Source organism: Anser anser (assembly GCF_964211835.1).
Source record: "Anser anser genome assembly, chromosome: 20".
Taxonomy (NCBI): Eukaryota; Metazoa; Chordata; class Aves; order Anseriformes; family Anatidae; genus Anser; species Anser anser.
In genome coordinates, this window is record NC_139741.1 from 4481063 (window position 1) to 4497153 (window position 16091).

At 37.0% G+C, this 16091-nt stretch overlaps 1 protein-coding gene across 4 annotated transcripts in view; it reads left to right on the top strand.

Annotated features, from left to right (window-relative positions):
- NCOR1 (nuclear receptor corepressor 1) overlaps positions 1-16091 on the top strand; it is a 65602-nt gene that overhangs the window by 44954 nt on the left and 4557 nt on the right. For all 4 annotated transcript variants that reach the window (XM_083806400.1, XM_083806403.1, XM_083806402.1 and 1 more), the window contains exons 23-42: positions 1961-2134; positions 2994-3154; positions 3545-3665; positions 3761-3862; positions 4360-4454; positions 4911-5079; positions 5645-5785; positions 6752-6835; positions 7343-7599; positions 7993-8353; positions 8886-9110; positions 9813-10022; positions 10933-11082; positions 11652-11825; positions 12336-12501; positions 12771-13267; positions 13720-13848; positions 14432-14589; positions 14834-15057; positions 15486-15623. In XM_083806400.1, coding sequence (XP_083662526.1) covers positions 1961-2134; positions 2994-3154; positions 3545-3665; positions 3761-3862; positions 4360-4454; positions 4911-5079; positions 5645-5785; positions 6752-6835; positions 7343-7599; positions 7993-8353; positions 8886-9110; positions 9813-10022; positions 10933-11082; positions 11652-11825; positions 12336-12501; positions 12771-13267; positions 13720-13848; positions 14432-14589; positions 14834-15057; positions 15486-15623 — 3736 coding nt within the window. The remainder of the gene's footprint in view (positions 1-1960; positions 2135-2993; positions 3155-3544; positions 3666-3760; positions 3863-4359; positions 4455-4910; positions 5080-5644; positions 5786-6751; positions 6836-7342; positions 7600-7992; positions 8354-8885; positions 9111-9812; positions 10023-10932; positions 11083-11651; positions 11826-12335; positions 12502-12770; positions 13268-13719; positions 13849-14431; positions 14590-14833; positions 15058-15485; positions 15624-16091) is intronic.

Sequence of the window (16091 nt, forward strand, 5' to 3'; positions counted from 1 at the left end):
TTTCATTCTTTGAACTGAAATTATTCTAATTCTCTTAACAACTTGCAAATTGCAAACAGCTTGGCAGATGATTGTCTTTATTTATGCAAGAAAAGCATATCCTATGGGAGGTCCAGCTCTTTGCTGTAACTGTTACCTCTAGATACCCAACTTTCTTTCCTGGGAAATGAATAGGTCCAGAAACAACACTGTAACCGGGAAATAAAACCAGTGTGGCTTATGTGTTGAATGTTAGAGATATCATCATAGATGCATAATTCTGCATTGTTTGATTTAATATCCTTGTGCATTGTGTCTGTTGGCTCCGCAATGTTAGCAGTATAAACTATCATGGTCTTTGAAATTTGAGTGCTTTGTACTTAACATGCTCAACAATTTTAAAATTATGCTGTGAAAACACTTCATCTTAATTACTTCTACTGAAGTGAAATGAAGGAAACATACCTTTTTTTTGCCTGTTAAAATAGTGAGAAGGGAACTTGTGGATTGAAGGGGGAGGGCGTAGAGTTGCTGGTTTTGGAAGTTGCTTCTTTAGGTAGAAAGTCTGGGGATGCTTAAAAGTACCATTTAACTAAAATATTATCTGAATAACTCTTGGCATTAGCAGTACTGTATTACGAACTGTGGGAAAGTTTTAGCACCAAGTCTCTGCCAGCAAAAATCAAGGGTGTTACTGAAGCAGTGAGGGGGGATAATGTGGTTAATGTAAATGGGTTCTACAAGTCTGGACATCTTCATCTGCAGACTAAAGAGGCTGACATGCCATCAGATCATTGCAGTAGCTACTTCCTAACATACATTGTGCATGCCAGCTTGTCCATCCACTCGTGTATGTAGGAGAGAGCCCACAGGCTGCTTAAAAATCTGGTATTGTATACATTGGAATATACACATCCAGTGACTGTATTGCAGGGCATCTAGTCAAACTGAAGGGCATGTTGCTGATTGGCGTATGACAAACTACAAAATACTTCATCATTAAATATAATAGTAAAAAACTTCTTTACGAAGCTATTATGGGATGACTAGTGTCATCTTTCTTTAACCATGGAGATAAAAGATGTAGTTTCCCAGCTGCAGTAGACTTGTTCTGGCTTGTAATTTTTAATACTTAAATTGTCTATTGCCAAACGGAAGGAATTTGAAGTTGTGGTACTGGATTTTTAGTTTTCTAAAATCAATACAAATATATTTTCCCTTTAAACACAATTGATGGGCAATACTGGTATTTGAACTTTGATTTGTTGCTTCTGTGGGCAAACAAACAAGAAAAGGAGGCGTTTTGTCTGATGGAATTAGCATGTAAGTCTGGCTGAACTTGTATGTAAACCTGGCCAATGCACAGTATTTAGAAATCTTTAAATTTAATCTTTTCAGTAGTAGAGCTTTCACTTAAAGGACTTAAAGGAACCAGCTACTGTTTTTCACCAGCAAAGCATGAGAGAGTTTATACAAATAAGTTTATACAAGTGTGTAACATAATTTTAAAAACTGCAGTCTTTGCCAGGGAGAGCATTCAAGGATAATTATATGTGTGTGTGTGTGTGTGTGTGTTACAATCACTCACTGATTTCGAAATAAATGCATGAATCTGGATTACTCAAAAGAGTAGGAGGACTAAATACTTACCTTCCTCTGGTAGCACTGCGTGCTATTGTAAGAGAGGAAAGTGGTACAAAAATTGCTATCCTTATGCCTTAGTATGCAGAACTGTTTATTCCTTTCATTCAGAGAGAGCCTACATGCCTGACCTTGGCATTTTTCAGTTACTTCAGTGCCAAGTGATATTTCAAATTTAATTATTTCCTTTCCGGTCTAAATGTGTCCTTGTAATTAAACTTTTGTACCTGATGAGTACAATCTGATATAGTAATAAGCCCTTTGTTAAAACTCTGTGGTAGACTGGACCTTTTGACTCTAATTTCTAAACTTGGGATTCTTCTTTCTTTAACTGTCATAGGAAAACCGGTAGCCTATATGCCTTATGCTGAGGTCAAACGAGCAATAGAACAGGAAGCACAAGTGCAAAATACAGCAACGAGGTCAGCATCACCATACAGGCTGTCTCCAAGAGAAGTCAATAAAGCCTCTCCCCAGCCTGATATGAACGCAGCTCGCTACAGTGTCCCACCAGGTAAATACTTGCTTTAGTATCATAGCAATATACAGTCTTTGGAAGCTAGGCTTTGTTACTTTATATAGTATCAAATTATTCTCTAAACATTTTTGTGAACAAACGAGAGTAGTATGTTTTTTGTGTCTGTAGATAGATGTTCTGTATTCTTGTTCGGTTTTGTTTGCTTTATCAGCTGCCTAACATGCATTTTATTAAGCAATTAAGATGATCTGAAAAGTGTTAGAACAGCATGGGCACAAAGCAATCCAGAGTTTTTTTCAACTCAGTGAAAATACTGTCACTTTATGAAGGAAGAATTGAGGAAAAAGAGAGCTACTGTTAAGCTTGACATAAGTTTCTGAATAATTGTGTAATGTTATATATTGAATGATTTATAAAACAGTGAAATAACTGGCAAATCTTAGTTCTGGAACTTGGATTATTGCTTCTGCCTTCAGAGTATAATGTCATGCTGAGAAAAGACAGAATCAGTGAAGCTTAGATTATACTTGCCTCAGTTGTTCTTATTCTTTAAGTAGAATACTTTATTTAAAAACAGAAAAGCAACGACAACAAATGAATGTACCCCGTATTGTTAGCTTTAAAAGCTTACTTTTCTGAGTTTGTAGTTTTACAGTGCAGATTTTACCATTTTTGAACTTCAGTGCAAGGTTAGATATTACCTAATAAATTTCTAAGCACAACATATACATGGACATAGTTTCAGAGCTGAAAATAGAGCTAGATAGCTTTTGGGTATTGTGAGATTATTCCTGTTGGAAATTGTCAGATGAGCTGAGTTATTTCAGTTCTTCTTGTCTCTCTAATGACTAATAGAGCTGAAACAGACTTTGTTTAATGTACATTCTTCCCTAAGTTCTCCAGCCAGCTCCTCACCAAGTAATAACCAATATACCTGAAGGAGTCCGCCTTCCAACTACCAGACCTACCAGACCACCACCACCCCTCATTCCATCCTCCAAAACAAGTGTGCCATCAGAAAAACCTTCGTTTATCATGGGAGGCTCAATCTCACAAGTAAGAAAACTACTTGTTGAAAATCTCTGCTTATAACATTCTTTCTGCCATTTCACCAACTGTCAATATCTTGTACTCAGTTATATGTTCACAGCATTTAGCAGTTAAGACCTGTACATGTCACCACTAAAAGTCCAGGAGTTACAGGTGCTTTATAAAATAGAACACGCTGCAGTTGTTTACATTTAGTAGCGCAGGTGAGGATGTCCAGTTTAGGTGAACTGCATCTCTGAACTAACAGTGACACTGGAGTCCTGTTGTTTTGCACTTTGATATTTTGCAGTGGTGTTGTGTAGCATTTTAGGATCATAGTAATATTTGCAGTCTCCTTTAAACACAGAAGTGAATCTGCATTCCAGAAACAAGAATTAACATAATATGTTGTTTTAGGGAACACCTGGCACTTACTTAACATCTCATAGTCAAGCTTCCTATACCCAAGAAACGGCAAAGCCATCAGTGGGCTCTATATCTCTTGGGCTGCCAAGGCAGCAGGAGTCAGCCAAAGCTGGTAAGAAAAGAAAAGCTGACGTGCATTTTTTTATAGACTATTTAATAACTCATAATTAAGGAGAGATTTTCTTTTTTTTTTCTTTTTCTAAATAGCTTCCCTGCCCTATATCAAACAAGAAGAATTCTCTCCCAGAAGTCAGAATTCCCAGCCTGAGGGACTCCTGGTCAGGGCACAACATGAAGGTGTGGTTCGAGGTAAAGTCAGTCATACAACTTAAGAAAGAAACTTTGTCAGAGCCTGATGAAACTGAGAGAACTGGAGCCCAAACTACTGAAGTGTTGTTATTAAGTATTAAAGGATTAATCCGCTCCCTCTTTTCCAAGGCATGTGTACATGTGTTTTTGTAACAGCTCCTCCTGTCTGCATGTCTCATTTAAAAACATTTGTTTCAAGACATGCCAGTTTCAAAACTAAATTGTTGGGCATACACATAGCAATACTTGTGAAAGATATAAATACATCAAAAGAAAGGAAACCAAATACCATGGATTAATGGCTTTGCGTGATGTAAAAGGCTAAGTCAAAAGGGGAAATAATTTAGCTGTCTCAAATGCATACTATTAACAAGCTGAAAGTTTCCCTGTATTTCAGTATAAACTAACAGTTCTCATTAAAAAAGAGTTTATGTCAAGTAAAATAGCTGTATTTTTTTGATTCCCTTATTTATCTGGATGTCTTTTTTTCAAATCAGGTACCACAATACAGGAGGGAAGTATAACACGAGGAACTCCAACCAATAAAGTTTCTGTTGAGACCATTCCTTCTTTGAGAGGCTCCATAACTCAGGTATTTTTCATCTTACTGAGAAGGCTGTAGCAAAATAATGTATTTACACTATCGCTGTGAACGTATTTGCATGTCTAAAAACAGTAAATTAAAGTCACAGAATAGGAACTGCCTTAAAGAAGTTGAAATACAATCAGATGGTTAAATCCTATAATTGCTGAAGTCAGTGTTGTCAGGATTTCATCTTTACGTATTTGAATATTTTTATATTTCTAAAATAAAACCACCAGAGCTTTAAGTTGTAGCTAACTGAAGGCTTATTAGCAATTTCTATGAAAAATAACATCACACCTGAGTTCAAATGTTACAATCAGTCGTAACCAGTCTTGCACAGATGCTGTTTAAAGCTGTTTCATCTCATCATATTTTAAACACTAGTGTTTTATTTATTTATTAACAAGGTGTCAAAATGCTTACAAATAATTATGTTCTGAATTATATTTGATTTAAATGCAGGGTACACCAGCTCTGTCCCAGTCTGGCATAGCAGCTGATGCATTATTGAAGGGAACTATTACCCGGCTAGCTACAGAAGACAGCAGCCCAGAAAAGTGCCGGGAGGAAGCTTCAGCCAAAGGCCATGTTATTTATGAAGGCAAAAGTGGGCATATTTTATCTTATGATAGTGAGTATTTATATATTCTACTTGACTAAAGTCAAGACTGCAGCAGGTTCTGCTTTTATAATCCATAGCTGAAGTATATCTGCTTCTAAATGTATAAACATCAGTCACTGGGGTGCCATCCTGAAGAAGTACTGACCTACATGTACTTCTGTGGGTATAAGAATTAAAATGATCCAGAAATTGTCTGTGTTCTGATGAGTATCCTGTACTATGTAGTTAAAATACAGTTCAACTATTTAATTTCTGTGCCATTTATTTCCAGTTTTTCCAGGAAAATTTTTATTTTGAAAGGTTAAGCAACCAAGTTTAAAATGTTCTGTATTAAATTCAAAAGAAATACATCCTTTACCTTTGAGCTGCAGTTGAAATACTGATACATGAGTAACTGAACAAATCTTTTATTTAACAAACCATGAAAGATCTTTTTAAGGTTGAAGCTTAATGTTTCAGTATTACACTGAAGTTGTCATTAAAGCATTTGTGTTTTGTGGTCTCATTAAATTTAATGCTCGTGACTTTTTTTATTGTCCACATTTTCTAATCACACTCCTGTAAATTTTACCAGCTATTAAAAACGTTCGTGAAGGAACAAGGAGTCCAAGAACTGCTCATGAAATTAGTTTAAAAAGAAGTTACGATACAATGGAAGGAAATATAAAGCAAGGAATGTCAATGCGGGAGTCTCCAGTGTCTGCACCACTGGAAGGTAAAAACAGCTGCTCCTAAGTTGTTTTGCAGTTTATTCAAGTCTTTTGCATTACTTTAAGATAATCTACAGTTGTTTATGGGGCAAACAAAAAGAGGAATTAGATTTATATCTTATGCTGTTAACCAAATCTAATAAGATTTAAATAGTCTTTAAATCTATAATAACCACTACAATAAAAGCATGCTGGGGTTATTACTGGAGTAGATGCTAGTTTTCCTATTTCTTTTGTTGGTGGATGTTCCAATAACTGCAGGTGATTCAGCTGGCACTTACATGTGTCAGATCTTCAAAGAGGAGTAACTGACTCTTCACAATCCCAGTGGATTGTTGCAGAGGTCAAACAGCTCTGAGTCATACTAGCATGGACACAGCCATTGAGTGAAATATTGCTTCTCAGCTATGGCACAGTAACGTACATACATTGGTATGACCTTTTGCATTCCTGCAATAAATCTCATAGATAATGCCAAGCAGAAGACTTGTACAGCTGCTGTATCCTGCTTCAGGGCATCCCTAGTATTATTTTGATTTAATAAACTGTAATCACATTAAGACTGTAAAGGTCAAGTCGGGCCATTATACAACTTTTTCTGATTATCTTAAAAAATAGAGATATCAAGATGATGTTTCTTGCCTAAACTCTGGAGTCTTACTCCTAAAGTGCATTTTGTCCCACCCTTGGATAGCCCTTAAAGGATATTTTGTGTAAAATTTCATTAGATGGAACAACACAGTTTAGAAACCTCTTACTCGTATATAGAAATTCAGTGCTGCTTTGAAGTTGCTCGTGCATTCGGCTTGTCTTCCATCTTTTGTGGGCTTATGAGGCAAGGCTCTCTGGGCACTACAGATAGTATCTGTAATGTATGTAAGAAGGGTGGGTTTTGTTTTGTTTTGTTTGGGGGGGGAGTTGAACACATGTTGTTTTAGTTCTTTAAACTATTTTCTCGTTTTTAAATTTAGGTTTAATCTGCCGTGCACTGCCTAGGGGTAGCCCACATGCTGAACTTAAAGAGAGAACAGTGTTGTCTGGTTCTATAATGCAAGGTAAACTTTTGCTAGTTTAGAAGGCAAGCATTAATTACATTCCCAAAAATCTGGATTTCTGAACCTTAAAACTGTTATTTATTAAGAGTGGTAGCTGTGTTAAGGATAGAGCATATTTTATTAGACTGTTTTCAGAGCATAAGTTATCTATAAGCAGCTTTCAGATATACTGTATATAAAGCTAAATATGTAAACTTAGCTTTTTCTCTTTTTGGAAAATAGATACTTTTTAATATGAATGCTTGGTAATTAGCAACGTTTTTACTTTTTGTTATTAAATGAATATTAATACTTCCCCAGACCTCTGAAGATGTATGCTATTGCCTTTATTTCGGCATCTGAAATAACCTGGGGCACTTTCAGTAACTTGAATATTTCTTCACTACTATTACAGTTATACTATAGACTACTGCAAGTCAAAATTCTAGTAGTTAGTTACTCTGTTTATTAAAAAAGAGACTTAGTGATTATTAATACACCTGATGTGACTCTTTCTTCCTATAAAAGGCACACCAAGAGCAACATCTGAAAGTTTTGAAGAAGGCCTGAAATACCCTAAACAGATAAAGAGAGAGTCACCTCCTATAAGGACATTTGAAGGAGCCATTACTAAAGGGAAACCATATGATGGAGTCACTACTATAAAAGAAATGGGTCGTTCCATCCATGAAATCCCAAGACAGGACCTGTTAAGCCAGGAGAGTCGCAAGACTCCTGAAATGGTGCAGACAGCCAGGCCAATCATAGAAGGCTCCATATCTCAGGTAAACATAAAAAGCACGGCTACGCTCATACAGTTGCTTACATATTCAGTAGTGAATCAATTCCAGATGTTTGAGTAGTGTTAAATGTGTGGGTGTTTTGTCTGTTTTCTTTTTAAGAAATATACCAATGTATGAAATTTAAATATATTCTGTGTATTAGAAAAATCCTGACACTTCACCTGTAAGGAATACACTTGCACGCCTGTGTGAGAGAACTGAGAAGTAATAGTGGCTAAGATCCAGTTGTATTCTGTGCTGATGTGATAGCAGTAATGAGCTACACTATCAGTCAGCAACATGATTTTTTAAATCTTATTATTATTAATTTTTAAGCAGTAGTGAAACATTGACATCTTACCTGATTTTTTACTTTTTTTTTTTTTTTTTTTTCAGGGTACACCCATTAAATATGAAAGCAATTCTGGCCAGTCTGCCATCAAACACAATGTAAAATCATTAATCACTGGACCAAGTAAACTACCCCGTGGAATGCCTCAGCTGGAAATGGTGCCAGAAAACGTGAAGGTGGTGGAGCGAGGAAAATATGAAGATGTGAAGACCGGGGATGCAGTACGTTCCCGTCACACGTCAGTAGTCAGCTCTGGTCCCTCTGTTCTCAGGTCAACTCTTCATGAAACTCCTAAATCACAGCTGAGCCCTGGGATTTATGATGATACCAATGCACGGAGAACACCTGTGAACTATCAGAGCCCAATGTCCAGGAGTTCACCTATGATGAATAGAGTTAGCGAGGGTATGTTATTTTGATCCAGAGTAATACAAGAACTTCAAATACTTTCATTTTAAACTTATTATTTTAACCATTTTCTGTAGTCTCTTCTACTTTCGTTTTACTTTAATGGTTCCTCTTCATTTGAAAGGTGGTTAGAAGGAATTTAAGGCCTTAGCTGTTAGTTGAAATAAGAAAATGAAAATCTGCCATATCGTAACGTGGAGGTAGGAAAGTAGTTCAGTCTCCATTTGCATTTGATTATGGATGACACTCAAAGAGTTATCTAAGAGTTATCTAAGATCATAATGTTTTGAGGGCAGAAGCTATTCCTGTGTTATATAAGCCTCTAGAAGAGAAAAATAATACGTGCAAACAATTGTAGTTCTAGGATTTACATTTTTAACCAGAGTTTTTGATATAAAATGCTTTCTGTGATTTATTGTAGCAAATTGCAGGGTCCTCTAGAACCTGCCTTGTGAGCCAGTGTGTACTTACTGCTGAATCTTCTATTGAAAATAGGTATTTTCAGGTTTTTTTTCCTTGTTTCTGTTAGCTGGAATATCTTCTGGGAAGCCAGCAAATCATGAAAGGAAAAACACACTTACTCCAACACAGAGAGAGAGCGTGCCAGCAAAATCTCCAGTCCCAGGGGTTGATCCTGTAGTGGCTCACAGTCCTTTTGACCCTCATCATAGAGGAGCTACTCCTGAAGTCTATAGGAGTCACCTCCCTCCTCACTTAGATCCTGCTATACCATTTCACAGGGCTCTGGATCCTGGTAAATATGTTTGTGTCTTGTTTTTGGTTTGTTTGGTTTTAGAAATACTGTATGCTTTGCACTGAAAAGATGCCTTTTAAAAATAATTATTGATAGGCAGTTATAAGGGCTTGTATACACTGTTGTGGTTTGATATCCAACCGAACCAGGATAAGGAAACTTACTAAAATATTCCTGTGTAATACTGTAGCTTTCTTCTAGAAGATGCCAGGTCAGTTCTGTTTAATTTAAAAAAAAAAAAAAAAAAAAAAGACAACAACAGCAAAAGATTGTTTTTCAAATAAGTATTTGTGAAGTGTATTAAAATATGTCAGGAAACCAAGCAAAAAGGGATGTGGAAGATCCTACAGAATGGAAGTGTAATTTTGACCCCTCTGATCACAGAGGGATTACCAGGTTATCCCTGATGATATTAAATACAGTAAACTTCCTTTTAACGTATCCATCAGTCTACCTTTGTAAGGTATTTTAACCTTCTTTAGTTATTTCAGAACTTCACGATTTTATTCAACTCTCTACTCTCAGAGAATAGATTGTTCAGATTTTTCTGCCTGTGTACAGTGCATAAATTCAGTAAAACATTAGTATTAAAATGCTATTTTTGATCCATTTGGTGCTGGCTAGAGAGAACTGATAGTGCTTTCCATTGAAACTTCAGTTCTGTACCTTGAGTACTAAATCTTTTTTCTACTTCATCCTCAGCTGCTGCTGCTTACCTGTTCCAAAGGCAGCTCTCACCTACTCCTGGCTACCCAAGTCAGTATCAGCTTTACGCAATGGAGAATACACGACAGACAATCCTAAATGACTACATTACCTCACAGCAGATGCAAGTCAATTTACGTCCTGATGTAACCAGAGGATTATCTCCTAGAGAGCAAACTTTAGCTCTCCCATATGCGGGAGCAAGAGGTATACCTGTGTTTTTCTGATAGTCTTTAAAGCGTATTATAGATAATGTGGTATGGCTTGGCAGAGAAGCTGAAGAAGCTGATAAATGATCAAAACTCAAAAGTAATGCTTTAGAAGTTAAGACCATTGCCAAAAAAAAAAAAAAAAACAAAAAAAAAAACAACCCACCACCACACATCCGAACAGCAACCAAAAAAAAAAAAAGTAAAGCAATTTTTTGCAACTTTGTTCACTGTGGAGAGGTTTAGACTTCTGTGAAGGGGTTTTCTAATGGGACATAATTTTGAAGAGTTTCACATTGAAATGTCCAGTGCAATATTGGAACAAAATAATAAGTGAATAGTTATGAATCCCTGGGGTTACATGGCATTCTCCCAAGAATAACGAGCTTAACAGGAAATAGCTGAGCTACCAGTTTAGTTACTGGACGTGATAATCTCTCTATCATTTAAATCAGTTTTGGAAGAAAGGAAGATAACAAAAGTGAAGGAATTAGTCCAGCAGGACTAATTATCTTCAGGATATGATATTAGTTATTTAATTGGTTGAAAAGGAAGAGATAAGCGTGTTTTTCATAGTAGGGGAAGTTATATTGGAGTACCAGTGAATACCTGTGAATTTCAATGTTACTTTTTATTTTATAAATATAAGAGATCTGGAAAAGGGAGTGAATGATGGCATGTAATACTATTTTGCTAATAGGTGGGATTATTCAGAAGAGGTTTAGTGTATCTTTTTATGAAGGACAATTAAAGGATTGCTACAAATGCAAATTCTCATTTAGTGTGTTCCTAAATTGCTGACTGCCAGATACATTTTCCACTAAGCATTTATTAATGAACAGAATATATAATGTGTGGACTTTTGGTCTGTCCTTGAAAGGCTGTTCTTGTGTGTCATCTCCTAACAGGAATTATTGACCTGAACAATATGGCTCCCACTATATTAGTGCCTCATCCTGGAGGAACAAGCACACCACCCATGGAGAGAATTACTTACATCCCTGGTACTCAGCTTACGTTCCCTCCCAGGCCTTACAATCCTGCTTCTCTGTCACCAGGTACAAGCTGTTACTATTTGATTTTGTATCTCTAATCATCTGACATACTGAGATAGTTGACCAATTTATTCTTTATTAAGCTGTCATTAACGTTATGGCTTGTTTTGTCAGGAAGTGCTATTTCTTTGCACTTCCCACTTGGATAGCAAAGTTTTGTTTTATTTTGTTTTCAAATTATAATATGTGTTGTTGCAGTAGCAGCTGAAGGAGCACTGACAAGTTCAGAACTTGCCTTGTTCTGTCAGATCTTCATTAATAGCAATTTAGTTACTGGTTCACTAACTTTATACTGTGTGTTAAAGACTGGAATTTGGGTCTATAAGCTGTCTTGTTTCTAACTATATAGAAACCACTTCAGTAAAAAGCTGTTAGTTGAACCTTCCACTGACACTGTGTTAAGCTCTTACCTTCCTTAAATAAGTGGATAGACTTGACTGGAATGAAAATGTATTTGGGAAATTTGTTGTAAGTGGATGGCAGAATGTATTGGAGAGTGTTTGCATCAAATTATGCTTAACTTTAGTATCTGTTTTTGCTACTTAAAATGTTTTGTCTTGTGGATGTTCCAGGACACCCTACACACTTGGCAGCTTCTGCAGCTGCAAATGCTGAAAGGGAACGGGAAAGAGAGAGGGAGAAGGAACGGGAGAGGGAGAGGGAACGAGAGCGAGAGCGGGAAAGAGAACGTGAACGAGAGAGGGAGAGAATAACTTCAGTCCCTGCTGAACTTTATCTTAGACCAGGTGAGTGTGCGTTGTTACATTTGGAACAGTCTCATTGTAGACTGTAACTATTTTCTGTATTCAATATATATCCACATAAGCAACATGCAGCTTATTAACACGTTACAGAGTATTGTTTGATTTAGCCTACACTTAAGGAAGGTTTCTAGCACTTGGCAGTTCTGTTCCTAATTGAGACTTCAAGTTTCAGGCTTCTTCATCTTTCTGTCATAGTGATGTAGTACCTAGGGAATGGTGTGAATCCCAGTCATGCCTATCACTACTCGCATCTTATTTAAAGCATTGTAAACAGAATGCTCCTATTTAAATCCTTAATATATACAATTGCATCTAGTGTGTTAGAGACAATTGGGAAAGGATATGGAGGAGAAAGCACTGATACTTTGTTATACATATACATTGTTATATACATATACATATATACATATATATATATATATATACATTGTTATAAGAGTGATTTATATGTATATTTGTTTTTTTTTTCCTCCTCTGCTTTATTTTCTGCAGGTACAGAGCAACCTGGCAGACCTGGCAGTCATGGATATGTTCGGTCCCCATCCCCTTCAGTTAGAAGCCAGGAAAACATACTGCAGCAAAGGCCTAGTATTTTTCAAGGAACCAACGGGACAAGTGTAATCACACCTTTGGATCCTGCTGCTCAGCTCCGTATCATGTATGTTTCTTATGTTACTGTCCCAGAAATATCTGTACTAATACTTGAGCTTATTAAAAGGTGCGTTTAGTCTGAGGAAGATCCTAAGAAACTAGGATATACCACAGTTGTCTGGCTCTTTAATTTATTGAAAATGATCCTATGCATTTGCACCAAGTCCAGTTTGGATTGAAATTAGTATCACAAAAGCTTTGCTTTGTTTTACTCAAGAAATGGCTCTGGTCCTTTTTCATGTGATATAATTCGAAATATTCAATGTTTGTCAACAGGCAGCTCACCCCTGGAGCTCCCTCCATAACTCAAGGGTTGCCTGCTTCGCGCTACAATACTGCTGCTGATGCCCTTGCGGCGCTAGTAGATGCTGCAGCCTCTGCTCCTCAGATGGAAGTTGCCAAAGCAAAAGAGAACAAGCATGAAGGAACCAGGATAGAAGAGAATATGGGACGCAGGTCAGCTGTGGTTACTGAGCAGCCGCAGATGGAACAGAAAACACTGGAGGTAGAAAAGAGGCCTGTCCAGTGCCCCTATACATCTGCAAATTTTTCTGGTGGCAAGTCCCAAGGACAGTCTTCATCAGTAGTCTATTCAGAGGCTGGTAAAGAAAAAGGACCTCCTCCTAAATCCAGGTACGAGGAAGAGCTGAGAACTCGAGGAAAGACCACAATTACTGCTGCTAACTTCATAGATGTGATCATCACTCGACAGATTGCTTCAGACAAGGATGCACGAGATAGGGGCTCTCAAAGTTCAGATTCTTCCAGTAGTTGTACGTATCTTAGTAACTACTTACTTCTTTGCTGTCTTAGCCTTTTAGGGAGATAACAAAATGTGAAATGATTCTGATGCTTAATGATAAAATACTCAGCTCTGCACAGATGAGATTCTTGATAGGCAAATACAGTTTTTGAATATAGTGCAGTGACTGAAGATTCTTGTAAAATTTAGTTATCGCTTTATTTAGGTTCCATGCTGCATTGTGAAATGCAGGATAATAAAACTGACCATACCAGAAGTCAGGAGATGTAAAATTACTGAATTTACATTAGAACAGTGTTTTGTGGAAATATATTTCACCGTGATTCTCATGAGAAAGACGGACAGTTTTGACTTCCATTTCAGTGATGTCATTTTAATGGAAAGATAGTGTTGTTACATATAGGCAACCAAAATCTTCAGTGATATTCAAACCTTATTCCACAACTTTTGCTTGATATACAGTATCTTCCCACCGGTATGAAGCTCCTGGAGATGCCATTGAGGTGATTAGCCCTGCAAATTCACCTGTACCTACTCAAGAAAAGCTACAGTCCTATCAGCAAGAGACACCTAAACCAAGCCAGGCAGAGAGTAAGTTGGTCTACTTATGCAAGTGTGCTGACAATTATTTTGCTGATATTTACCGTGAAGTCAAAATATAGTTAAAATATATCAGGAGTCTTTAGGTCACTGTTTACCACATTCTTAACTTTCAGAAACTTTTGCTGGAATTATGTTGTTGCAGGATCTGTGTAAAAACTTGAGCAAATGTATTGGAACTGTCACTTGGCATTGAACAGCTCCTTTACGTTACAGCCTAGCTGATTCAATAAGAAATTTATTTTGAATGTACTATTTAAAATTACTGCATGTTGGTGTTGATGTCTGCATTTTTTTTTTAACTCTTAGTAAAGCTCAGACTACTACAGTACCATTTGCAGATGAGAAATGAGCTGGAATTCCCCAGCATTATGGAATTAAGCTTTATGCCTTTGATAGTCCAGGGCCTATATGTGGAGGGGAAAAGGTGTTTATTACACATGATGCCTAAAATTTATTATATAAAATCCATTATAGAAACACCTATTGTTTTATATTCGTAAGCACAGAACTTTAAAACCTTGAAGCTTCAGTAATACCTTCATAAGAAACTGTCCTTTTGTTCTTCAACTAGATGACCCAAACAGGCAATATGAGGGGCCGATTCACCGTTACAGGACACAACAGGAACCTCCTTCACCCCAACAACCTCCACCTCCTTCCTCCCAAGCAGAAGGGATGGCACATGTGCCCAGAACCCATCGACTTATCACCCTTGCTGATCACATCTGTGTAGGTTTATTTGTGTACATCTTTTCAGATGTGAAAAGTTATGCTTTGATTATGAAAACAAGGTTTGGAACATTATTAGTTTTGTTAATTACAGAGTTGGTATTGGAGATATACAATAATGTCTGAACTTATTTTCTCATTTGTTGCAATTAGTCTTATATTCATCTAGTTCACAAATACTGAACACTATGCTGTAGCCAATGTCTGACCAAAGTTTCCTTTCTCTTTTTTTGACCACAATCAGCAAATTATTACACAAGACTTCGCTCGAAACCAAGCAGCTTCTCAGGCCCCTTTGCAGCCTCCCACCACTACATTCCAGAACTCCACCCCTGCTCCAGCGCCTGTTTCTACCCGAGCAAAGACATCAAATCGCTACAGCCCTGAGTCACAGTCGCAATCTGTCCACCATCAGCGGCCAGGTGCTAGAGTGTCACCTGAAAATCTGTCTGACAAGTCCCGGGGAAGGTAATGCATGTATTTAGTTTAACTGTAAATTTAATTAATTCCCAAGTACAATATTTACAAAAGCTAATGCAGTAGTCTTTATGTAGATCAGAAATAGTGGTATCCTTTGGTCTTTTTTTAGGCAATGACTTGCACTGTTTTTGACAATTGCTTGGCTCCATAATATAAACATTTTCCCTTCACTACTAATACTTAATTTCCAATCCTTGGAGGAGTGAAAATTTTTAATCACTTAGAACTTTGTGGAAGAAATCCACAGAATCACTGTGGACAAATCAGTGTTATCTTTTTGAGATCATCAAACGTACTAAAACATGTAACACACATAACTAGAAAGAGTTTTATAACTACTGGAATGCAATTATATGTGTTAACTACTCTGTTACATGCATTAAGTGTACTTACCTGTCTCTGAATTCTAAATGTAGACCTGGAAAATCTCCAGAGAGGAGTCATGTTTCTTCAGAGCCCTATGAGCCAATCTCACCACCTCAGGTCCCAGTTGTACATGAGAAACAGGAAAATGTTATATTGCTTTCCCAAAGAACTGAGCCTACTGAACAGAGGTATGTGTAAAACTGAAGTTTAAAAGCATTATTCTGGATCACTTGGCTGCAAACAGTATCTTTATTAAAAAATCATTTATACAATCTTCCTCTGTTATCAGAGGCAAGTTTTTAATCGCTGTTCATAATAAGGAGGATGAAATTGGAGGAACAGCTGGGATGACTATTTGGGCTTCTAGCTTAAAAATGTAGTCACCCACCAATATATAGCTAAACCTTTAGCCAGCATGCACGTTGCAGGGCAGAAATAGACACCCCTGAAATGTTTGAGTGCATCATCTCTGTACCACTCTCCAGCACAGGCAATGACAATCTGTGAGCTTTAGAATCTTGAATCTTGAAAAAGCAGGTGTTTCTGGACAGTCATTACATTGGTCTAGTCCCTAAAAAAGAGGTTGAGGAAAGATAATCTTAAAGCATATGAATGTTGGCAGTATCAGCCATTGATTGCTTTTTGAAAGGTTTAAA